General features: G+C 38.2%; 8 protein-coding genes across 9 annotated transcripts; 6 read left to right on the top strand and 2 right to left on the bottom strand.

The window, feature by feature from the left end:
• Positions 1–2: 2 nt before the first annotated feature.
• Positions 3–2,150, bottom strand: LOC6562131 (fidgetin-like protein 1). Its single transcript, XM_032735810.2, has 7 exons — positions 1,985–2,150; positions 1,535–1,928; positions 1,225–1,382; positions 1,033–1,169; positions 680–969; positions 204–623; positions 3–143 (listed from the first exon to the last, which is right to left on the bottom strand). Exons 1-7 carry the CDS (start codon positions 2,116–2,118, stop codon positions 24–26), a joined length of 1,653 nt encoding a protein of 550 aa, XP_032591701.1. The 5' UTR covers positions 2,119–2,150; the 3' UTR covers positions 3–23.
• A 792-nt stretch (positions 2,151–2,942) lies between these two features.
• LOC6562132 (facilitated trehalose transporter Tret1) lies at positions 2,943–6,276 on the top strand. Its single transcript, XM_001988591.3, has 6 exons — positions 2,943–3,090; positions 3,148–3,380; positions 4,019–4,705; positions 4,774–4,977; positions 5,528–5,593; positions 5,663–6,276. The coding sequence occupies exons 1-6, from the start codon at positions 3,033–3,035 to the stop codon at positions 5,882–5,884; spliced, it is 1,470 nt and encodes a 489-aa protein (XP_001988627.1). The 5' UTR covers positions 2,943–3,032; the 3' UTR covers positions 5,885–6,276.
• A 1,167-nt stretch (positions 6,277–7,443) lies between these two features.
• On the top strand, positions 7,444–10,235 carry LOC6561924 (facilitated trehalose transporter Tret1). The gene is made up of 6 exons (XM_001988592.3): positions 7,444–7,721; positions 8,127–8,359; positions 8,418–8,548; positions 8,788–9,143; positions 9,394–9,875; positions 9,929–10,235. Exons 1-6 carry the CDS (start codon positions 7,652–7,654, stop codon positions 10,073–10,075), a joined length of 1,419 nt encoding a protein of 472 aa, XP_001988628.2. The 5' UTR covers positions 7,444–7,651; the 3' UTR covers positions 10,076–10,235.
• Positions 10,236–11,378: 1,143 nt separating this feature from the next.
• LOC6561925 (facilitated trehalose transporter Tret1) lies at positions 11,379–12,902 on the top strand. Its single transcript, XM_043214709.1, is given in 7 exon segments — positions 11,379–11,448; positions 11,531–11,731; positions 11,879–11,976; positions 11,979–12,176; positions 12,238–12,500; positions 12,705–12,804; positions 12,807–12,902. Coding segments are annotated over 5 exon segments (726 nt in total). The 5' UTR covers positions 11,379–11,448; positions 11,531–11,731; positions 11,879–11,900; the 3' UTR covers positions 12,896–12,902.
• A 137-nt stretch (positions 12,903–13,039) lies between these two features.
• On the top strand, positions 13,040–14,842 carry LOC6561926 (facilitated trehalose transporter Tret1). The gene is made up of 6 exons (XM_001988594.3): positions 13,040–13,151; positions 13,216–13,445; positions 13,535–13,665; positions 13,724–14,055; positions 14,117–14,529; positions 14,595–14,842. The coding sequence occupies exons 1-6, from the start codon at positions 13,064–13,066 to the stop codon at positions 14,793–14,795; spliced, it is 1,395 nt and encodes a 464-aa protein (XP_001988630.1). The 5' UTR covers positions 13,040–13,063; the 3' UTR covers positions 14,796–14,842.
• Positions 14,843–15,056: 214 nt separating this feature from the next.
• Positions 15,057–17,417, top strand: LOC6561927 (facilitated trehalose transporter Tret1). The gene is made up of 6 exons (XM_032736379.1): positions 15,057–15,132; positions 15,197–15,541; positions 15,863–15,993; positions 16,300–16,643; positions 16,699–17,111; positions 17,178–17,417. The coding sequence occupies exons 2-6, from the start codon at positions 15,392–15,394 to the stop codon at positions 17,376–17,378; spliced, it is 1,239 nt and encodes a 412-aa protein (XP_032592270.1). The 5' UTR covers positions 15,057–15,132; positions 15,197–15,391; the 3' UTR covers positions 17,379–17,417.
• Positions 17,418–17,717: 300 nt separating this feature from the next.
• Positions 17,718–19,654, top strand: LOC6561928 (facilitated trehalose transporter Tret1). The gene is made up of 6 exons (XM_001988596.2): positions 17,718–17,857; positions 17,929–18,158; positions 18,213–18,343; positions 18,443–18,786; positions 18,847–19,259; positions 19,323–19,654. The coding sequence occupies exons 1-6, from the start codon at positions 17,779–17,781 to the stop codon at positions 19,521–19,523; spliced, it is 1,398 nt and encodes a 465-aa protein (XP_001988632.1). The 5' UTR covers positions 17,718–17,778; the 3' UTR covers positions 19,524–19,654.
• Positions 19,655–20,223: 569 nt separating this feature from the next.
• On the bottom strand, positions 20,224–23,864 carry LOC6562669 (ABC transporter G family member 21). Of its 2 annotated transcripts, none has more exons than XM_032736504.2 (7): positions 23,728–23,864; positions 23,074–23,485; positions 22,209–22,464; positions 21,495–22,148; positions 21,079–21,235; positions 20,735–21,001; positions 20,224–20,628 (listed from the first exon to the last, which is right to left on the bottom strand). In XM_032736504.2, exons 2-7 carry the CDS (start codon positions 23,461–23,463, stop codon positions 20,433–20,435), a joined length of 1,920 nt encoding a protein of 639 aa, XP_032592395.1. In that variant the 5' UTR covers positions 23,464–23,485; positions 23,728–23,864; the 3' UTR covers positions 20,224–20,432. The 2 variants fall into 2 exon arrangements, with proteins under 2 accessions (XP_032592395.1, XP_032592394.1); XM_032736503.1 differs by having other exon boundaries at positions 23,745–23,810.
• Positions 23,865–24,661: the final 797 nt, after the last annotated feature.

Raw genomic sequence — 24,661 nt, 5'->3', positions numbered from 1 at the left:
GGTTTGATATACATAGAATATATTTATTTTTTAATTCCATAAATTTCATTCCAAGCCACATAACGTTTAACATCCTCCGGGGAGACGCTCCTCGAAACGTGTTGCAGAGCAGACAAGAAATCTGACATACAGACGGCAGGCAACTGTTATAAATATAAGTTATAAGTGCCGGACGGTTGATGTTATTTACAGCCTCGAATTACCTGTTGTGCATCAATTGCGTCAATCTCCGAGCTGCTAAGCACACGTAGCGGCTGCATGGCCGCATAACGACACAGGCTGTCCATATCGGCTCCAGAATATCCTTCGGTTAGCTCACCTAGTCCTTGAATCTGTGCGTCATCGAGATTGTGATGCACCTGTTTGAGAAGCTTCTGGATAATATGCTCACGTGCCTGCGCCACTGGAAGCGGAACGTAAATACGACGCACGAAGCGACGACGTACGGCTTCATCGAGCTCTTGCGGACGATTAGTGGCACCTATAATAATAACGTGATCATCTTCATTGGTTGCAGCACCATCCAATTGTATAAAAAACTCATTTTTCAATCTTCTCGAACTTTCGTGCTCAGTGTCCGAGCGTTGTGATAGCAACGAATCCACCTCATCCATAAAAATTATCTACACAGAAAGCAGAACATTCGTTTTACATATTACGTTAGGAATGAGGCACTCACCGCCGGTTGATGTGCGGCAGCCACGGCAAATAGTGTCTTGACCAACTTCTCGCCCTCGCCAATCCACTTGGACGTTAATGAAGATGGATTAATGCTAAAGAACGTTGCCTTCGACTGGGAGGCAATGCACTTGGCAATTAGAGTTTTGCCTGTACCAGGAGGACCGAATAATAGAACGCCACGGGGTGGACGACGCACTCCCTTGAATAAATCTGGACGCTGTAACGGATGTATAATGGTCTCCATAAACGTTGATTTTGCATACTCCAAGCCGGCTATTTCATCCCAAGCTGTTTAATGAGCAACAAACATTCCATTTAAATTTAATTCACTCTTTCAGATACTGCACTCACCGATGGGCTTATACTTATGCATACTCTCTCGCATAATCTGTTCAACCATTAATGAATCCAGATGGGCCAAGGAAGGAGGCACAGAGAAAGTTGGTTTTGTTGCAGTACTTTGCTTTACATGTTCAGCAGCAGTATTCCTTAATAACAGAGCAAAAATCAACTTGTACGTTAGAGAATAATGGATATACTCACGTATCATTTTGTCCAATGGGTGGCACAAATTTGGCATTCACACCGCGTCCCCTTCCGCCCAGTGACTTTTTTCTATAGTTCATTATATCACAGGGGCCACCAATTGAAGCACTACTTCCACCTGCACCAGCTCCAGCTGCAACAATTTCTTTGCCTTTCTGGTAGAATAGAGAATTTTTACATTTATACATACATATTTATTGCATTATTATTCTATATATCATTTTATGTCTATACTATACTTTTAATATGCACAGGTAGCAAGGGTAAGTTTTTCTAGCAATTCACCAGAATTTAAACAATCTACTACCTTTAAATCATGCAACATTAACTGCTCCCGCGCAGTGCGAAATCCATCAAACACTGCAGTTTCAGGTGCCGATGTCCCTGTCTTTGTTGTGTTACTGGGGGTCACAGTGTTTACATTGCTTGTGGGCCGCCTAAGCTCACATGTTGTCATTTCATCATGCTTGCAACTAGAAAATATTCCATGACACTGACGCTCAAACACACTCTCCAGCGGAACAGACCAGTCCAGAGGTATTCCAGGGTCGCAGTGACGTCGATGAGGGCGACGACTCTGCGTAAGCAATTGCTGACAGCCGGCTAGACGCTCTTGCATGTATATTTCCGTGCTGCTGGAAGTGTCACATTTGGCATGATGGTCCCTAAGCGCGTCATATTGAATGGCATCATTCACATTGCTTTAAAGATTCAAGAATGAGCGTCTGTTGGATGTTTTTTTTTTTTATTTGGTTACCGTGTTGCTTGGGCCAATAAATACTTTTGTGTTCGCCATGAATTTTGTTTGTCACTGGCGCTGGCATCGTTGGCTAACCAAATGGCGTCATTAGCTGCATAAGCCGCGTGCCATAACTCGTCTGTCATGTTCATTATAGTTTACGAACTATAAATTCAACTTGCAACAATTAAATATTTCCCGGCATTCAGACTGATCTAATGCTAGAAATGGCGGTTGGTCGATAGTAAATCGATAAGTTATGCTAGTCAGTCAACAACAGCTGAGCGGCTTAGCAAACAGCTTTTGTCATGTTGCTAACTTTGATAGCAGATATATCGATAGCAAGCGATCACTGCATAACAATATTCAAATTTAAAATGAAATTTGGCCTAAAGTTGAAGTTTACGTGAGGTCTTGTTATTTCGAGAAATAATTTGCAAAAACTTCTGCTTACGTATGCTCTATTTTGTGTAGCTAATTAAGCAAAGCATGTGTATGTTTTTGCGATCAATTGATTTTAATTGAAATTAATTAATTTTAATTGTGAGGAATAAGTTGGCGAACACCCTTCAATTGAGATGCACTATTGTCTGAATACCCCTCGAGGCAAGACATATATACATTCAGAGCCATCAACCTAGGTAGGTTATCTGCTGTTGTAGGTTAACTCAGATTTCTTCATCATCAGAAGGCAAAAAAATATAGTCAGACAGACGCATTTTATCGCAGCCTCATTTTGTGGACACACGTTGTGCAAATATATATATATTTGTATATACAAAACAATATCTAACAAACTGGACGCAATTACTGGTTTCTAACAGACTAACAAGATCGTCGCGTCTTGGGGTCTGGGTTCACAGAATGTTCCGCACAGCGGCAAACCGCATTGCAATGCCTCTTATCTGCATAGGCGGCAGTAAGATAAGAATCTTCATATGCTATAAATATCGCATAGCATGCATTAACAACTTCCCAGTTTGGATATAGGTTCGCTCGGAACTAACGATTTGTTTTCACTAACGGTTTGCTAGTTGGATTTCACATCAACGGATAAATCTGCATCATGTGCTTGCCGAAACGGATCAGTGGCGGTGCTATTCAAAGCGTGACAACAGCCATCGGTGCGTGCTGACAGCAAGCTTCGCCAGAAATGGACACTTATTTGCATTCCTTTGCAGGCAATATGCTCTGCTTCAATTTCGGACTTCTGTTTGGCATCACGCCGGCGCACATGAATCTGTACGAGTCGGAGACAGAAACGCCCCTAAACAAGGTTACAGATCCCGCCGGCACCGCCTTCTTAACGGGCTATCTATTTCTGAGTGCAGCCGTGGGTGCCGCATTCTCCGGCTGCCTGGCATTACGAATCGGTCCCAAGTCCGTGCTGCTCTTGTCTGGACTCCTACAGATTGTAAGTCATACATATAAGTGCCCAACAAGTTTCCCAATAAGTTTCCAGTTTCTCTGTTTTTAAGTGCTCGCTTGAAAATTCAAATATTTAGATAAGTAAGATTTATGATTTTACTTACTAACAATCGAAAAATTTAAGAATCTGTGATTACAAAATCTTATTTCGGATACAGTTAAACAACTTTATAGAAAAAGAAGATTAGATAAGAAAAGATAAGATTTCCTGACATGAAGCCATTCGCCTATGAGATGGGGCCATATAACCGTATTGTGCATGATTATATAACAGCAAGGTGTACTTTTAATTAGCATATTTAGTTTCTCATTAAGCACTCTCAGCTTATGCATTCCATTCCTTTGCAGCAGCAAATCCATTTCATTTTTTTCATCAATTATCTTTTGATAAATTGTTTGCATTAATTGATGACATAACAGCGTAATTTTCTCTGGTTATTTCCATAATGAGCAATTTTTCAGCGCGTTTCGAGACAGTGCATTGAGGGCTGTATTACTGTTAATGAAATTCAAACCATTTTTATTGGAAAAATGCATTTAATTTAAAATATCTTCAAGAATGTTGCAAGCATGAAAAATATCAGTTTATGAGTTCTTCTTGATTTGTTCAATACCTGCTTTCAGTTTGCCTGGTTCTGCATACACTTTGGCGTCGATATTGTTCACATTTATGCGTCCCGCATGTTTGGGGGCGTGGCAGCTGGCGCTGCTTTGGTAGTTCTGCCCATTTTCATTAACGAAATCGCCGAGACACGGGAGAAGGCGGCACGCTTAACCTTCACAATTGAACTGTGGCGCACTGGTGGCATCCTTGCCGGCTTCGTGCTGGGCTTTTATGCGCCCTACCTACTTGTGAACATTGTGGGTTGCATAATATCCTGTGTGTTCTCAGTGTGCTTTCCCCTTGTGAGGGAGAGTCCGCATTACTATCTACGCAGGAACAATGTGCCCGCCATGGAGAAATCACTGCGCTGGTATCGGGGCATCCGTGATATTGATGACCGCGGACAGCGTGAATATCTTCAGGAGCTGGCCGAGTTCAAGTCGGAGTTGAGTGGTAAGAGTGGCCAGGGTAAGCAGTCCATTGGCTCTGCCCACTTTTCGCACAGCTATGTGGTTCGTCTGATATGTGTAAGCTTTCTGCTCACAATATGCGCCAAAATGAGCGGTGTCTTTGTGGAATTGAATTATGCCGCTGATTTTCTTGGCCGCACCGGTACCTCAACGAATCTGAACTATGTGATTCTTGCCACCTCGCAATGTGTGGGCGCCGTATTGGCACGTCTCTTCGGACCGCATCTACCCCGCAAGGTAATCTACTGTTCACAACGAGTTTTTTTTCTCTTTTTTTAATGTGCATTTGGATTACTATTTTACAGGTGTTGCTTTGCCTCTCCTCGCTCTTCGCCGCAGCGGCAGTCATTGCTCTAGCATTTTTCAAGCAGTTCGGAGCCAGCTGGGCTCTGGGTGGCTGGTTTGACCGCTACCTTCCCATTATCTTGCTCGCCGCGCAGATGCTCTCTGTTAGCTTCGGCTTATGTCCTTTGGCCGCTGTTGTCAACAGCGAAGTGTTGCCCACAAAGGTAAGTTAATTTTCTTTGCTCATACAGCATAACTAATTACTTAGACTGATTAGTAAACTTTATCCTTGTCTAAACTAAAATAATTTTGAACAATTCATTCTCGGACGGCGGAGGGAGTGATGAGATTGCTGTCTGTTGCATCTGCATAACTCCCTGCCACGCATTTCTAAATAGAACAACTAGTTTTCACTCAGCTAACGAACGTTTGAAGAAGTTAATCACAGACTACAATTTATGAATCCCTTTGATGAACTAAATCGAGACCTATTTAAGTTATTTAACTACATCAAATTGCTGACTTTTGGGTTGCTCTTAAATGCTGAGTTATTTTCGGAAGCTGAATACAACGTGCAAAACGATATTAAGTCCGTACTCTCAGTTTAAGCTATACAAATGCCATTCCTCAACTACTATAAGTATGCTACAGAATTTACAAATCGTTAAATTATAAATAGACTCCAGTAATAGTTGCATACACACACACACACACATACAAATGAGAGTTATTTACTCAGGCTTGATAACACTTTATTTGGTTGTCTATTGACAGCTGCACGACTTGCTTTATTCAATGGCATCGTGCATATCCTGGCTGCTGCTCTTTGGCATGATTGAGGTAAATGGAGTCAGATGAATCACAATCGCTGCAGTTAACTCATTTGAAGAGTATTGTAAATATTTGTAGGCTTTTAATTCGGTGAAGACAACAATCGGACCCGGCTTGGTGCTTTATCTGTGGGTATTTGCTGGCGCATCGATATTTGTGGGCCTCATTTCGCTGCCTTTGTTGCCCGAAACACGCAATCGACGTCCATCGGCTGTGCAACGGGATTTGGGCTATGTGGAGCACGAAGGCGTTGCCAAAAGCGTTAGTGTAATTAGTGGACACATCTGCACGCGTATTTGAGGCACAACCAATTAGTACCTAAGAGCATTCTGTACATTTTAAGATAAATTAAAGCACTTAAGAAAAAGAAGAAGCAGGGCGTTTAACTGAAAGTAGGTCATCATACCAAAAGCTCTTTTGCCCGGAAACGGACACTTGCACGTTTATCATTAGTGGTCAGTAGCAATGATTAAATTAATTTTCCATTTAGAAATGAACAAGCAAAGTCGTGTGATCTGCGCGTATCTAATCTTGCCTTTATTTAATCAGTAGATTAAATAATTTGTTACATAAGGCACTCAAGAGGTAATTGAGAACTGATACAGCTCGATCACATTTTAACATGCAAGTAGTTGATGTTATCATTTTATTTAAGCCAACCACTTTACTTTGTAGTCAGCTGATATCGGAAATTTTGTCCGCCTTCAAGCTTTATATATTTTTTAGATTAAAATAATATATTAAAGAGGAATATCAGTCGCACTTTCCATTTTGTCCGCTCATTGTGGAATAAGTTGTGTGTAAACTCTGAAAACAAGCTAAGCCTCAGTGTCATCCAAATTTACGTCTTTATGAAAATCAGCAAGAGCTTGTCCAAAGATATGGTGATACAAGTATTTGCACAAAATGCCCCTATCTTAAGCAAACTTGTGTAATTAAATGTAATTTATAAAATGAACACACACGAAATAAATTAAAATAAAAGTTGAACTGCATTTAATCTTTGGGTAACTGATACGAGAATCAGTGAAAGCGTATTTAATGGAAAATGACACACCTTCAAATATGTATACATATGTATATGCACATGTATATATATATATATATATATATATATATATATAAAGTCATGTATAGTTCCATGACAATGACATTCCTCTGACAACGTGATTGTATTACTATTTCAAGTGCAAATCGCGATAGGAAAAATAGTTAAAATAATAATAAAAAAATCATATATATATATATATATATATATATATATACTTATAAAATAAATATTATTAACAAGTGGAAGTGTAAATACCTTATAAGTAATTGCTATTACATAGCTTTGCTTACAAGTTTTCGGACAAAAGTTGCAATATTTTAACGAAATCTTATTACAATTCTAGTACAATTTGGATAAAATATAAGTTGTGAAAAAAGCCAACAAGAGCAGTTAGTTGATGAATATGTTAACAGTATCAGAATAAAATAACAGAAATAAGTACAAAAAATCCCTGAACCAATATTGTTTTAATCGAACAGACTCGCATTACACATTTTGTGATTACAATTAGAATACCCTGCGCAAGGGTACAAATTCAAGTGCAACAATAATCAGAGCAGTCGCGACTAAAACAATAAACAAAGCGCATCAACAGTCTGCTCGGGGGACATTAAAGCATGTTGCTGTTGTTCTAGTCGATGTTGTTGTTGTCGCTACTTGCAGCTTTACTTAGCTCTTAATGCTCAGAGCATAATGACTGAGTGATAACAACAATTTCTACACTTTGTTCTCCCATTTGAGCGCCTCTCTGTTTCTCGGTGTATGTGTAATCTCTAATTGTTTTGTGCGTTTTAAAAATCATATATAAAGGTTATCAAGTGGCGAATACACTGGTTCAGTTTGTCACCAGCTTTACACCAGGCACTCGCAACGGCACACACAATTCCGAATTGCAACACCCAATGAAAAAGGATAATGACCACATATCTACCGGTTACCTTTGCATACTGAACGGGCTAATTGAATAGGCTTTTGAAAGGCAACATAATTGTGAAGTGCAAAAAAAAAATCAATAAATGGATAAACAAACCAGAACAATGAATAAAACAGGAGATGTGAAATTTCAGTACCTGGCTGGCATATTCGGTTAGTGAATCACAATCTGTCTAAAATATTTGGAAATTTAATTTAAATATAAAGCGGTAAATGTCGTGTGTGAGTGATTTGTGTAATAAAAAAAAATTAAATCAAATTTTGCAAATTCAATTATGCATTGAAATATTCATTGTATGAAAAAATAACTAATAAAGTAAAAAAAAAATGTAAAAAAAAATGTAGCATAAAATTGTGCAAATGTTTCACGCTTCAATTAATTTAATCTAAAATTGACATGTTTTATTAAATAATTGATTTAGTGTAATCAAATTTAAAATGCATAAATATAAATTAGAGCCAAATAAAGTAAACTGCGGTTAATTTTTTAATTCAATCAAACTGCTGTTAAAAAGTTTCTGTATCTCTCTTTTTTTTTTGCCCTTTGATATATTTCAGCGAATATTGTGACCATTTCTTTTGGCGCTTATTGCGGCTGGCCTTCATCCAGTTTCCTCGAGCTGGGCAGCGATGCGAGTCCGCTGGAGACGGGTGCCTTGAGCGAGCAGGATCAGGGCAATGTGGCATCGGTTATATCTCTCGGCGGCCTTGTTGGCAATGTGTTCTTCCTCTGGCTGGCTGACAAAATTGGAAGAAGACGTTCGTTGCTCTTGTTGGCGGTCCCATCGCTGGTAAATGGAAAACCCCAGACTTAAGATAATCCTTAAATGGAGAACCTGTTCCTTATAGCTGGGCTGGATTGGTATACCCTTGGCCCGTAATCCAACGCAACTGATAGCGGTACGCTTTATCGGAGGAACGGCCGGAGGTGGTTGCTTTGGAGTTATACCCATTTATACGGCAGAATTGGCGGAAGACAGGTGAGCAATATAAACCAATTCCTACAGCTTCACGGAGATTTTATCGGAATACTAATCTTAAATTTAAATCAACAATTTATAACGTTAAACATTTGCAACAAGATGTTTTAAAAGTGGCTTTATGGTGATTTAATGTATACTCTAATTCCTAAGGGAAGAGTTCACATTTAAATAGAACTTTATTGTTGACTAATATAAAAATATAAAAAATAAAAATCACCTCCATTAACGTTCCATAGTGTACGTGGTATTCTGGGCACACTGCTGGTGTTGTCCTGCAATTTGGGCGTGATTCTTGCCTTTGTGCTGGGCTTCTACTTCAATTACGCAACTGTGGCATGGATTGTTTCCGCTCTGTCGGTTGTGTTTGTGGTCTGCTTTTGGTTTATGCCCGAAACCCCACAATATTTGGCACAGCACCACAAGCTGCAGGAGGCGGAAAAGGCGTTACGCTATTACCGCAATATACGCTCCCGTGCATCCAAGGAACTGAGCGAGCAGCTGCAACTGGAGCTGCACAAGCTGCGTGCTCCTGAAAAGGCTGAGGAGGCCTGCGCGGATATCGATGACACTCCTGTAACCTGGCACGATTTCGGTAAGGCAATTGTATAATTATATTTTCTTATAGAAAATGAAAAAATTGAAGAACGGTTTTTATATCTTCGATTTGCATGTTTAAATTTTTCCAAATACTGAAAATAAAGGAACAAATAATTTAGAAATGATGCTACAAATTGTTGCATGTTGTAATTGAAGTGTGAAGTGAATAACATAAGAAAATATATCTTGGTATATTTAGCAGTTGCATATTGTAATTTAATTGTGGATTAATGTTTCTTCCATAGCTAACACGAAGGCGCGAAAGGCTTGCTTTATTGGACTGGGTCTGGTGATGGCCAATCAAGCTTGCGGCTGCTTTGCCATGCTGAGCTACACTGCTCTGATATTCCATATGTCCGGCTCCAGTTTGCCGCCCGCCGTCTGCGCTATAATAGTGGGCGTCATACAGCTGGTGGGCTCATATGTGGCCACCTTGCTGGTGGAGCGAGCGGGTCGCAAACTTTTGCTGCTCATCTCTGCGGTTGGCATTTGCCTCAGTCAAGTGGTGATGGGCTGCCACAGCTACGTGAAGGTGTTGGGCCATGATACGAATGGCTTTGATTGGGTGCCCATTGCAGCGTTCTCATTTATGCTGTTCATTGCCGCGTGGGGATTACTGTCGCTGCCGTTCTTAGTCATATCGGAGATATTGCCGCCCAAGATCCGCAGCACGGGCAATATGCTGTTAATGTCCTTACTTTGGGGGCTGTCCGTGTTTATGATTAAAGTATGTATTAATCAATTGGCAATTTTCAGCACTAATTGATTTACTGCTTACAGATTCTACCACTTATGACTGCCGCATGGGGTATGCATGGCACTGTGCTATTATTTGCTTGCTGCTCGTTGTGCGGCGCTGTGTTTATTGCCATTTTCGTGCCCGAAACGAAAGGGAAGACGATTGAAACCATTTTGGCCAACTTATAGTACGCTAACCTACAATTGTTAATTGTTTTATTAGTTTAAATATTATTAAATGTTACTGTTAAAAGAAAATCAAGGGCATATCTTGTAGACTTCCTGTATACCGTAGAATTATCCAAACAAAGGCCAAAAGCTTTCCCTTGAACTTCAGCCATATCACGTAAAATGGGTAGCTTTATTAAATAGCTCACAATATAGATAATGGACTTTTTATAACCTGAACGCAGATTCTGTTATCACTTCGGTGAAATGCAATTTAAATTTGTACATAATTTGTTCTAACTCACAATATTCTCTGCTTTTTCATTGAGCAAATGAGTCAGAAAACCTAAATCCTTTACAAATACAACTAAAAAAGATTGTTTATTACTTTACTATGAATGTAAAAAGACTGAAAAGCAAGAGTTAAAAAGTTCAACTTAATGATACCCAGTGTTTAGACTTAGAGTACCTAGCTCAGTACCCACATTATTATGAATTTCTTACATACCACGTTTTTTTGAAGAGGTTTCAACTACTAATAATTTGGAGTGGTAATATCAGACCATATCAAAATTTAAAGTCTACTTATATGATAATTTGGAATTGTGTAGGTAAGTATTCCTAATAATTAGTAAAATATGCTAACTATAAAAATATATGCTCATTCAGAAGCTCATTTTCAGATTGGTGTATTTGAAGGAAATGCAACACAGTGATTAGCTAATTAAATTTCAAAGAATCTCAACCAGTATTAGGCCTATATATTGGGTGTAGATATGTCATAGGTGCGGTTGATATTTGCTGCGATGGCCACAGTCAACATCTCGACTTTCAAGTGACCTTAAGATTAAGTGCAGAATTTTTACTTGAACCCATGAGTAGAATATTTTACATCCGGAACCTATTACATGATAACTAAATGTACCATATTCAAATGTAAGCCGTAAAGATCTCTGGCCATAGGCAGACAAGCCTTCTTTTTAAAAACGGTTTTCCGTATAGTAACAAATAACACTTGTTGGATGCATGCCTTTTATGCCTATCCATGAAGTTCATTGCATTCGTTGTGAACTATTTGCTCGCTTTAGGACGACTAATCTTTTTGTCCACCTCATAAAGATCTAATATACTAAGTGTTCTCAGTCGTTTCGGGAAACATTGAAAACATCATACGGGTTTGTGACTATATCTTATTATTTGCAATATAAAAGCCGTAAGAGTCAACAAACTGAGTCGACACACCACATTTAAGGGACGTTGAAATATATAAATATCAGCATTAAATATCCGACATTGCACTTGTTAAGGCGTCTTAATCACAATGATGATTAACTTGTTGGATCAGTCGCTGCTTAATCCAAAAACACGTTACCAACTGCTGGCATCTACTATAGGTATGGACGACAATGTGTCAAGTCAAGTCAACAGTGGAACATTTTTAATATCAACTTCGGGCATACTATTTAATCACAATAGTGAACATTCTCACATTTGGCCATGGCGTTGGAATTGGTTGGCTGTCGCCGGCACTAACAAAAATAGAATAGCCCGACACTCCCCTCGACTTTCAAAAGGGGCATCGATGAGATATCCTGGCTGGGCTCCATGCTGGGCTTGGGCAGCCTCGCTGGGAATCTGACTATAGCATTTTTTCTGGAATGAGTTCGCCGATAGTACGTGAGTCTCTTTAGCTATATACATATTACATCTAATTGATCAAGTTTCTGAACAAAAGTTATTATTATTTGTGTTTTTGAAAAAACACCGTTTTCTCACTGACAATATATATTATTTTCAATAAATTAATATAATTGATTCTTTCAGAATTCGGGGCTCATTGACATCTATGGTAATGTTATCTGTTAATTCTGGAGTACTCGTTGGCTACATAATGAGCACCTATCTGGCTTATCACACATTTCCATAGAGTACTTTATTGCAAATCTTTTTCTGCCCGAAACTGCGGCATATCTTTTAAAACAAAGTAAACTGAATGAAGCGGAGAGATCTTATAGATACTATCAAAATCAGCGGCTCTCCGATGCGGACTTTGAGGAGCTGCGATCGGCGATAGATGCTCAACAGACACAAAATAAAATAGCTCTGACTTATAGGGATTTAAGTAAGCACAACATCTGTGTGCTATTTATCGAACTATTTTATTTAAACTCAATTCTCAACAGTTACCAGTCCAGCACTTAAGGGCTTAAGGACATCGACCATACTTGTACATATTGTTGGACATCGCATTCTCATTTTGATCTCCACTTTGGGCGTTGCCTTGAGCTGGATTACCTTCGGATTATTCACTTACTTAGCTCAACTGTACGATCTGAACGATCAAAACTGGCTGCCGTTGATGCTGATGATACTCATCATTTATTTGGGAAATGTTGGACTTATCGGAGTGTTTTTCGTGGTACTAGTGGAGCTGTTTCCGGCGAAGGTAGGCAAAATGGATTTACTAATTACTAAGTCGAACTTCTTCAAATCAAAATGTAATTTTAATCGCCGAATTTTAATGTTGAAATATTATAAAGATTATAATATTCTTATACTATTCATATATGTATAACATTATTTATTCCAATCGCATTTTTATGAAGCTACCTTTACAAAGCTGATGCTAGTTGATTCTTATAATTTTCAGATACGTTCTCTAGGCACATCCATCTCAGTTGTGTTTCTGAGTGTTTTAATTTTTTGCACATTAAAATTATTTCCACTTTTGTTGCATTATTATGGCATACCGGGGTTTCGGCTGCTTCCAGCCTCTTAACATTTGTATACTTTTTGTTTTTCTTGCAAGAGACTAAAGGCAAGTCTATGGTTGAGGATTGAGTTGTGTTACGTATAATAAATTAATTTCAAGTTAAGTAAAGAATTTTATCTAGTTTTATTTACTTTTACAAATTGTAGCTAGCTTTCCAGTCTAGACGCAATTCAATATTTTAGACGACTCTCATGCTATTTACCAGTCAGTCGAGACACTGGTTTGGGCATAACACAATGACGCTAAAATTAGGTGCTGTGTTTGAGAATTCAAATTGTCTGTTGAGTCGCAGAACCAGGTACCAGTTTCTGGCAACGTTTCTGGGTAAGACTCTCAGTTGAAATATATCTATAATATTTGAAACTATTTTGTATTTAATTTCCCGCAGTGAACATTTCGACTTTTGCTCATGGCATCGGCGTAGGTTGGATGTCGCCGGTGATGCGGGATCTGCAAACTACACAATCGCCGCTAAGCTTTTCGGTGTATGTGGAGGAGGTATCCTGGATTGGCTCATCGCTGGGCATCGGCAGTATCATTGGCAATTTACTCGCTGGCCTGTTACAGGATCGCATAGGACGCAAGCCCATTATGTATGCTCTAACTGTGCCATATGTGGTTAGTGCGAAATTTGTCTAGCCTCATTTAGCAGCAATGTTAAAATTATAAAACAAATCTAATATATTTTATTTACTGCAAAATTGTAGTGCTTCTGGTTGCTGTCCTACTTCGCAGAGACTGTAGAGTATCTGTACTTGGCGCGACTTCTGGCTGGCATTACCGGAGGTGGTGGCTATATTGTGCTACCAATTTTCATAAGCGAAATTTCAGATGATAAGTGAGTCTTATCTGTAATAGAATTTCCATTTAATTTTTATAATCCTTATACCCTACAGAGTTCGTGGTCGACTCGCCTCCATGGTCATGCTGTCGGTCAACATCGGCATTCTTGTGGGTTATGTACTATCCACAAGTGTTACATACTACACGGCGCCTCTATTTATCATTCCCCTGCCCATTTGTTACTTTATAAGCAATCTGTTTTTGCCGGAAACTCCATTCTATCTCATCAACAATGGCAAATTTGGTGCTGCTGAAAAGTCCTTTAGATATTATAAGAACATCAAGGATGACGATAAAAGTTCCATACTGGAATTTGAAGATATTAAACACAAACTGACAAAAGAAAATGGGTTGAAAGTAAATGCCCTCAATTACAAAGATTTTCGTAAGTGCTTTACATATTATATTAAATGTAAGTAATTTGATAGTTTTATTAAACTCCTCAGTTACTAGACCTGCTCTGAGGGCTTACGGAACTGCAATGGTTCTTGTAGTGGCCAATCAATTTACGGGCACCTTCTGCTTTACCACTTACTTATCGGATACTTTTGCACTCTCCCACACAACCCTGGATGTGAGCATGTGCACCATTGTCATTGGTGTGGTTCAGATTGTGGGCGCCTATACAACCACATTGATATGTGATAAATTCGGACGTAAGATTCTCCTCTTAATCTCCACTTTGGGCGCTTCGATCTGCCTGGCTGCCTTTGGTTGTTTCATCTACTTTGCGGAGATCTATGATCTATCGGCAGTTGATTGGTTACCTTTGGTTATACTTTCGCTGGATATATTTATGTGCCAACTTGGTCTGATTGGTGTTTTCTTTGTGGTGCTGGTGGAGGTGATGCCAGCTAAGGTAAGTCCACTTAAACTAGCTTAGTAAATATTATTTTCAATTCTTTCATCTTTGTGTTCATTTAGATTCGCTCTGCAGCTGTCTCGACTTTTGTTGTCATCCTTAGTTGCACTGTTTTTGTGGCACTCAAAATCTTTCCACTCTGCATGCAATATTGGGGCATTTCCATAACCATTTGGAGCATGAGTCTTTTTGCAATTGCCAGCTTTGTGTATTTCCTTATCTTTCTCGAAGAAACGAATAGCAAATCGATGCTGGATTCTTAGCATATATTATACCTATACATATGTATTAAATCAGACTTTCTAGTCTATAAGTAATTTTTAATAAAATATTTTTGATACTCAAATTATAAATGAGTTGCATCTCTGACAAAAAAAAAAAGTGTGAAACTTTACATTTGCAATTATAAGAAAAAAAAAACGTTTGTTTGCAATCCGAATCTTATCTCTTATCTTTATAGCCAAGCGTACCAAGAACTGCCAGAGAACGTCTATTAAAGTCAATTGCAAACAATGTGCATTTTTAGTATAGTGATGCGCCCAGCTAATGCGACAGCAATTTTACAACAGAGCTGTGAATATTCTTTACATCTAACAAAATGTGTGCGAAACTAAATAAGGTTCTAAATGATTTGCTGAATCACCGACTTCGCTGTCAATTCCAGGCGACAGTTCTCAGTAAATGCTCAATGCTGAAAAGATCAACTGAAACTACAAAGATTCCCCACAACTTTACCATTTTTAGTTAATCTAATATCCATTTCACATGGCATCGGCATCGGTTGGCTATCGCCCAAACTGCGCAAGGAAGAATCTCACGATTGGCAACTCGACTTTTCGCTAAGCATCTCGGAAATCTCATGGATGAACTCCGAACTGGGCCTGGGCGCTGTGGCTGGCAATGCATTTATGGGTCTGATGTTACCCTGGCTGGCAATGCATTTATGGGTCTGATGTTACCCCGCATTGGCAGCCGCCTCTGTCTGCTGTTTATTGCCATACCACAATCTGTAAGTGAAAGAAGTTAAAATGATCTCGACTACCAGATACAGTGAACACAAGTCATTCCCTTTCCAAGTATATAGTTGTATGTGAATATTCAATTTTCTTCCGTTTTTTCTTAAACGATAAACAAAATGTGCTTTTTATCTGCTATCACAAATCGATTTTCATTTATATCTCGGAAACGGAGAAATTTATCTATAAACTTCATGGGCTTATGGTATACCAGAACTCACATTTCATTGGGTTTTGGTTATGAAAGTAATAAAATAATTTGATATGATTTGATTTGTATCTACAGGATAACTATAGTTAATACATTCTTACAGTTCTCATGGCTGCTGATTTATTTGGCTGAAAACGATGAAGATTTCTCGTACGTACGCTTCTTGGCTGGCATATCCGGTGGTTGTATGTACATTGCTCATCCCATATTTATCAGCGAAATTTCAGATGCCAAGTGAGTAATACCACTAAGCATACAATAATTCAATTGTATGAATGTATTAATGTTAATATATATGTACACCAACAATAAAAAAGCAGCTCCATGGCGCTAAAGATAATATTTATGGAGCTGACTGACTGAATTAAACTAATTAAATAATTAAACAATTCTGATAGTTATGTAAAGCATTTGAAATTTAATGAATTTTATAAATATCAGAGAGGACCTGCAAAAAATAGATGAAAGCTTGAGCTTTTTTTATTATTTTAAAATTGTGTGAGAATTTTATAATTAAAATATTTCTCTATCTTTTTGTAGGATTCGAGGGACTTTAGCAACAATGGTGATGCTGTCTCTGAACATTGGCATACTTTTCGGCTGCATTTTGGGCAGATATCTTGATTATCAAACCATACCTTTAGCAGTGATTGTCTTTCCACTCAGTTACTTCATATTAACTCTATTTCTCATTCGAAATTCACCTGTGCGTCTCATACGTAAACGCAAGTTCAAAGCCGCTGAAAAATCGTTTAGATATTATAAGAATATCAATAAGAACAATCAAAGTGGGGAAATGTTGGAGTTTACGCAAATGCAGCATACTTTCACGGCTGATAAGCACCCTGATGAGCGTCTGGATAAGCTCAGAATGAAAGATTTTTGTACGTGATATATAACTTAAAGCTATTTATTGATCTCATACGATATTTTTTGTAGTAACTCGAGCTGCTTTCAAGGCATACGGTTCAGCTGCAGTTCTCATTATTGTTAATCAATTTAGTGGACTTCTCGCCATGGTCAACCATATGTCGAATATATTTCAATTATCTGGCAGTTCTATGGATCCAGCTACTTATACAATTATCCTTGGCGTTATTCAAATACTCGGCACTTTTGCAACAACACTTCTCTGCGATAAGTGGGGACGCCGGATTCTATTGATGGTCTCCTCAGCTGGTGTTGTTTTTAGTTTGACGGTCTTAGGTCTATTTGAATACTATTTACATTGGTTCAAAATCAGCGAATTGAGCTGGGTGCCACTGTTTTTTATGTCTCTTTATGTCTTTCTAAGCAACATTGGACTGGTTGGCTGCTTTTTTGTCGTTCTCATTGAGATGTTTCCGCCTAAGGTTAGAGCAATTATTTTGTATGATTATATTCCGTAATTTTATTTATTGATATGATTTATTCGTTAGATAACTGCGAGAGCAAGTTCTATATCAATTTTCATATGCAATGCGTTTGTGTTTTTAATACTTACGTATTTTCCCTATTGCATGAACGGATGGCAAATATCGACTACAATGTGGTCCTGTGTTGGCGTTAACGCATTTGGCTTTGTTTACTTTGTCTTTTTTCTCAAGGAAACCAAAGGAAAATCGATGCAGGAAGATTAGGATTTCAATAAAAAAACAAAAATAAAACATATATATTCCAGCAAATGTTTATAAAGAATAATTTATATTATGTTTATAAATATATAATAGTATTATCATTCGAAAATGTGGAAAAACTACCATTTAATATAAATTAAATAAATAAGTACCTAATGTTACTCAGAAAACCAAATATTTTACACAGACACTCTAAGAAGTATATTAGAATGTGTCTTTACTTCCTCACATTACACAGATAAGTTGAGTCCAGCATATTTGTTACACACGATAATCTTTATGTAAATAAGATATAACACAGTACAGTAAATAAGATATAAAATGAATATTCCGCAGCTACACAGCTGCAGTATAGAATAGAATTTCATTAGGGAATGACTGAATCATCGAGCAAGTGCTTAAAATGGGTGCAAATTACTTGAAGCTTTCAAATTGTCTGTTGAATAAAAGGAATCGCTCTCAATTATTCGGGACAGTGATAAGTGAGATAATAAAAGCTTGTTAAAATAATAGAAACATTCAAATCCATATAAATGTACATATACTTCTACAGTCAATATAATATGTATATCACATGGCATTGGGATTGGTTGGCTATCGCCCACATTACGTAAATTACAATCTACGGATACGCCGCTTAATATCCCAATCAGCATCAACGAAATATCTTGGGTCGACTCAGCGTTGTGCTTGGGTTCCGTGACCGGCAACGTGTTCGCAGGACTTCTACTGAATCGCATTGGAAGCAAGATGTGCCTACTCTTAATGGCTGTACCACACACGGTAAGAGAATTGCAGAATATTTTGGTTCAACAACTAAAATGAATTCTAATTTAGTGCCTCTGGTTATTGGTTTACTTTGCCAAAAGTGTTGATTATCTGATTATTGGTCGATATTTGGCTGGTATTACCGGTGGCGGCATATATCTTATACACCCCTTGTTTATAAGTGAAATTTCTGATGCACAGTAAGTAACAATAGCATGCTATATATCTAACGAATAATCAAGTTTGAACGCGAGTATTTTCACTCATTTCTTCAATGTTATCAATTATTTGCATTTCAGCATTCGCGGAACTTTAGCATCGATGGTGATGCTGTCAATAAATATTGGCATACTGATAGGCTACATTTTGGGCACACGTCTGGCCTATCACCTTGTGCCATTAATAGTGGTTGTCTGTCCAATTTGCTATTTTATCTTAGTTTTACTATTTATACGTGACTCACCCACGCATCTCATACGCAAGGGAAAAATTATGGCAGCTGAGCAATCTTTTAGATACTATAAGAATATTAAAGGAGAACGTGATTATCTAATCAAACTCGCTATGGTTGAATTCAACTATATTAAAGCGTCGCTTACCAATGAAGATAATGTGCCCCATGAGGTTGTCCTTAAGGACTTTTGTAAGCGATTAACTTAATTAACTATTGTCTTTGTATATAAAGGATTGTATTTTCTTTTAGTTACACGAGAAGCGATTAAGGGCTATGGTATGGCGGCTGTGATCATCATTGCCAATCAGTTTAGCGCTCTCTTTGTGATGATCAACTATATGTCGGACATATTTGCAAATTCGGGCAGCACCATGGATCCTAATACCAGCACAATTATCATTGGATCAGTGCAAATTCTTGGCGCTTTTGTGGGCACCGTTCTGTATGATATCTTTGGCCGCAAAGCTCTCATGGTGGTATCAACAGGAGGCGTGGCCTTAAGTCTGGCTGCCTTTGGCTTCTTTACACACTTTACGGGCATTTATGATTTCACAGCGTGGAGCTGGGTGCCAGTCGCAATTATGGCAATTGATATCTTTCTAGGGAACATTGGTTTGATTAGCTGTCTGTTTGTGCTGATGGTCGAAATGTTTCCCCTTAAGGTTGGTTTGCATATAACAACTGCATTTATTGTTCATTTGAATTTTTGTGTTTCGTATTTTCAGATACGCAACACGGCTACATCAATTGCCATTGTTATATGCAGCTCGTTGGTATTTCTAATTCTCAATATCTTTCCCCTTTGCATGGCTGGTTGGGGTTTGCCTGCCACGTTGTGGTCTTGTGCGGCCATCACAGCCATTTGTTTCCTTTGCTTTTTATTCTTTTTGAGAGAAACCAAGGGAAAATCAATGCTAGAGAATTGAGACAGAATATAAGTCCCGCTCTTAAGATTACTTTAGCAATGATATAACCCTCTTTTAAGCTAGATTGTTCAATTTAACATTGCAATTTCGCTGTATATCATGATAATAAAAGACGTTTTTGTTTCGGCATATTTTTCATGTGTATTATTTTAAATAAATTTAATTACATATAATTAGTTAAAGTTAACATAATACAACGTTCTGCATATTTTTATACAATTTGTTGATGTGTGTTTTGCTTTACATAGTTTTTTAGGCAGCAAACTTAAAACTAATTAAAAAACTAGCATACTAAATCACAGTGTTTTTTCCCAAGTGAAAAAATTTGCATAAAAAAATCTACAAAAATTTCTAGCATTTTAAATACATACAGATTTGCGAATTGCTATAATAATATAGATATATGGGATTTTTAACTTGTTGTTTAACTTACTTTTTGATTTAAAACGTATTTTAAAACATAATTTTCGCATATGAAAAACAAATATTTCTTCTTTAGCAGCAACATTATAATTATAATAATAATAATAATAATATGATAATAATAATAATAATATTAGGCATAAATGGCTAACAATTAAAATGCATAAAACAAAAACAAAAATTGCTGTTCACAAAATGCAACAAACAAATTTTGGATATAGCGCCTGCCGTTTGCCATATATATAAATATATATATATATATATAAATATTGGCGTTAATAAACTAAATGTAGCTGATAATAATTAATAATAAATGTGGCTTGAAAATTGAATCACAAAATTGGCGCACGTTTGCAATTTGTTCAACATTAGGTTTAGTAGGAGCATTTTAATATAGTGTTTAGTGTTTAGTGTTTAGTGTATTGTGCTTAGTTTGTATTTTTCACATGCTACTAATTACGTATCACTGGTTCGTTGTCAGCTGTATCACGTCTTTTTGGGGCAGCGCAGATAGCGCAATACCGCATAGCCGAGGCCGCGAAATACCAGAAAGAACATCATCAATACGAGCGTATTTAGCCAGAGTGGTGATGTGGAGTTTTGTGCTTTGAGTATTTCCTCATATGGAATGAATTCGGTTGTCTGCTGTTTGCATATCTCATAGCTGCTCGGCGATCCACAGCTGTAAATGTCGTAAATGCAAATGTTTAGATATGGAAATGGATAACAATTCAATGACTTCTCAAATACATACATGTATATATAGTATATATATAAGACTTGCTTACCTAATAGCTGGTCCCTCGCGGAACTCAAGTATTTGCATATTCTGGTATGCATAGTGTATCATCGATGTGTAGCGTATCCAGCTGAGACCTTCCGGAATGCGTGACGATAGATAGCCGCCAAAGAGTTGCGTGGCCAGCGTATATAATGCACTCAGCGTAATACTCACATTCATGTCCATGCAACAGGCGCCAATGAAGAAGCCAACACTTTGCGCCACAATCGTATTCAAGAGCAGAAAGATGAGCATCAAAAAGAAGAGCTTAAAACTGCACATGAAAAGAGTCAAGTTATTTAATAAGTCAATGGATGTTTTTGTTTTAGGGATAATTGGAGATGGTTGTACCTGCTGCAGCCCAGCATCGGATAACTAATCATGAGGTAGACAGTGGGCAGCGTTATGACCAAAGGTAGCTCTGCACACATTTTGGCCAGATAGTAGGCAGAGAGGCGATAGGCGCCCGAACGACGCTCCTTGCTGATCACCTCACGTTCCGAAGGAACTAAGCAAATGGTCATGAAATAAAGTATTAAATCAATGTGACAAGTTATATTAACAATAATCAATCAAAAGTGCATTGGAAGTAAGGAAAATCTAAGTATTGAATTAAAAATGTTTTATAAAAATTACAAAAACTGCTCAGGAAATTGATAAATGAATTGGAGCACAATGAAAGCAGATTTTCAAGCTTGCTATGGCTACTTAAACATTTAATCCAATAATTCAGATAGCATAGTTTTATTGGCCAAACTCTTACTCACATGAATTGAGCGCACCGAAGAGCGCAAAGAGCATCCAATAGGTTTGCGAGAAGAACATCCAGCCCTGGAGATCGTGCAGGAACTCCTCGGTGCGCGGAAGCTGAAACCAAATGGCGCCCGCCATCAGCGCCAAACCAATGGTCTGGAACCAATTCAGTTTGGACAACATGCGTGGCTTGGCCTCCTTGAAGTTGCGGCTGGAGAGCACACTGAACTGTGTGTGGAAACGTGTGGGATACGAAAGCCAATCGTCATCGCTGGCGGAACACTTGCCAACGCAATACGATTGGCAATCACTGGAGGCACAGGAACTGAAATTCGATTGCGAATCGGCGCCGCACCAAACTAAATGCTGAGCAGCTTCCTCATCCGCTTCGCAGCTGTTCGTTGTGTGATGTAAATCAGCATACTGATGATGACGATGCTGATGATGATTGTGATTGTGATTGTGATGATGCTGATGATTGTGATGCCGCTGATTGTAATAGTCGTTGATCATGTCGTTGATCAGAATGGTGTCGTGCTGCTGCTTGAACTTATCTGGGCTTTCCTGATGGCTGCTTATGCAATTGCGATTCAAATAGTTGCCATGCGATTCTCTGGCGGCTATGAACAGCTTCTCGCGTATATCCGGATACGACTTTAATTGCTCCACTGCAAACGGAAAAATGTGAACAAAATGTTTTGAACTTATCGATTTTAGTTTTCACTTACACACAAAGTCTGCGGGATTATAGTGTGGCTGGATGGTCACTCCAATGTCCTCAAAGTGCCGGTAGATATTGTTCACCTCGCCAAAGTAGGCGGTGCGTCCCTGATGCAACAGCAGCAGCTTATCAAACATGTGAAACATCTGCGACGACGGCTGATGTACGCTTATCACAATCGTCTTCTGCTCCAGCTGTGCGTAACGCTTCAGCACCTTCATCAGCGAAATGGCCGAGTGGCTATCCAGACCGGAAGTCGGCTCCTAGCAAACAACAAAAGTTATAGAATTTATTTTATTATATGATATTTAATAATAATAATAGTAATCATTAATCATTTACAAGACAAGGTAGTTCGCAGAGACATCAGAATCAATATTTAAGAACCCAAAAGAATGGGTTTAACTCTCTTTTAAATTGAGAATAAATATTAAATCGATTTAAAGCTATCTTTCTAGTTACTTATTTAATATGATTTGATGTTGAAAATATATGGCTTAAAGCCTTGCATAAAGCGAGTGGTTAAGCTAGGGACGAAGATTTAATCTGCAGGAAAATAAATTTAAATAAAATCAAAAATCAGATTTTGTTTTGGCAAAGCTAAAATAACTACAAAATGAACTAAAAACTAACCAACCAAAGATAACAATTCTGTTTTGTTATTTCAATGCACTTTCCACTGGAAACTTTAGTTGAGAAGCTATGAAATCTCTAAAATGTATTTAAAAGTAACTAACTGATATATATGCTATTGTTTTATGTATTTTTTTTAACTTTACCTTGTAAACTAGACAAGGCAATATTTTATTAAAAAAATATTCTAAGCTTTTAGGCTGTTTTCTTATTTATTTCATCTTTTTTTTTGTACTCACATCGAGCAGCATGAGGAGTGGATTCGTCAACAGTTCGCAGGCGATGTTGGCGCGCTTCTTCTCCCCGCCAGAGAGACCGCGATTGAGGTAATCACCAAACTTGGTCTGCTGGCAACCGGTGAGCTCCAGCGTGTCCAAAATGTGATCGACGAGACGCATCTTCTCGGCACGCGCCATTGACTCGGGTAGACGCAGCAGCGCCGTATACATGACGGTCTCGCGCAACGTTAGCTGTGTGAAAAAGATCTCCTCTTGGAGCACATAGCCAATCTTGCGGCGCCACTTCTTTGAGAGCGGCTCGCGGTTGAGATAAACGCCGCCGCTCTCAAAGTGCCGCTGACCGCTGAGGCAATCCAGCAATGTTGTTTTGCCACTGCCCGAGGGTCCCATAATGGCCAGCACCTCGCCGGGACTAAAGAAACGCAGATAGAGAAAGAGAAAGAGAGAAGGAGAGAAAGAGAGAGAGAGAGGGAGAGAGAAAGGGGAAGAGTTGTTGTTGTTGTTAGTTGTCACTGGTTCAGTGGGTTTTGTTGATGTTTATTGTGCCACTGGTGCGCAATGTTGTTTATTTGTTGTTGCTGTTGGTTGGTTGGTTGGTTGGTTGGTTGGTTGGTTGGTTGATTGGTTGCTTGCTTGGTCGTTTGTTGTTGTTACCTGACTAATCCACTCACATCGGAAAGTATTTTGCGTTCGTTGTGCAACACGTTTAAATTCTGAAATGTCAACTGTAATGTGGGTAGTTTCTGTTGTTGCTGTTGCTGTTGCTGCTGTTGTTGTTGCTGGTGTTGGCCAAGTTGCTGTTGCTGTTGGTGTTGGTGTGCAATTGGTTGCTGCTGCTGTTGTTGTTGCTTATAGGGAAATGTCAGCGAAGGCGTTTGAGCCGCACTGTAAAATTTAAAAAAAAAATGAGAGAAAAGTTATTAGGCATATACATTAAAGTGACTTAAAAATAGTTATAAAAATGCACAAAACAATAAGAGCATTACAAATCAAATTAAATAATATAATACAAATTAAACGAGCTAAATGCGAATGAAAAAAGTTCAAACTTATGGCACTTAAACTGTCAATAGCTTAACAGAGTATGATGATTTAAATATAAATAAAAAACATTATAATTAAAATACTTTGGAGTGTTTTTGAGGCTACACTTCAATTTGATACCCTGTGATAAGAGATGCACAAAAGTATGCAAGCAATTAGTTTGCAAATATAAATCTCAATTTACTTGAAACTATAAACTATATAAACTATAGCTATATCAATCTCATAAACAGTTTTCTTATTTATAAATTATTATTTTATTTATACAAATAAACCCACAATGGGTACTTGGAATGGCATCGCCAAATTTGAACAATGTGAATGTGTAGGAAATCAGGCTATTATACGATTGTGATATATGCTTATAGCTTTCTGATACCCTGCTTACAACCATCGACTGGCTGGCTGCAGGGTATAAAGAGGCAAAAGTCAATGCACCCCTCCACAGGCAACAATCAAAACAAAATAAAAGTAAAATCAGTGTGCGCTGTGTGTGTGTGTATGTGTGCATATATAAATATGTGTATGTGTGTGTGTTTATTTC

Source organism: Drosophila grimshawi, unplaced genomic scaffold, assembly GCF_018153295.1.
Source record: "Drosophila grimshawi isolate 15287-2541.00 unplaced genomic scaffold, ASM1815329v1 contig_1377, whole genome shotgun sequence".
In the NCBI taxonomy this organism is placed as follows: domain Eukaryota; kingdom Metazoa; phylum Arthropoda; class Insecta; order Diptera; family Drosophilidae; genus Drosophila; species Drosophila grimshawi.
This window is presented reverse-complemented; position numbering and strand designations above follow the sequence as displayed.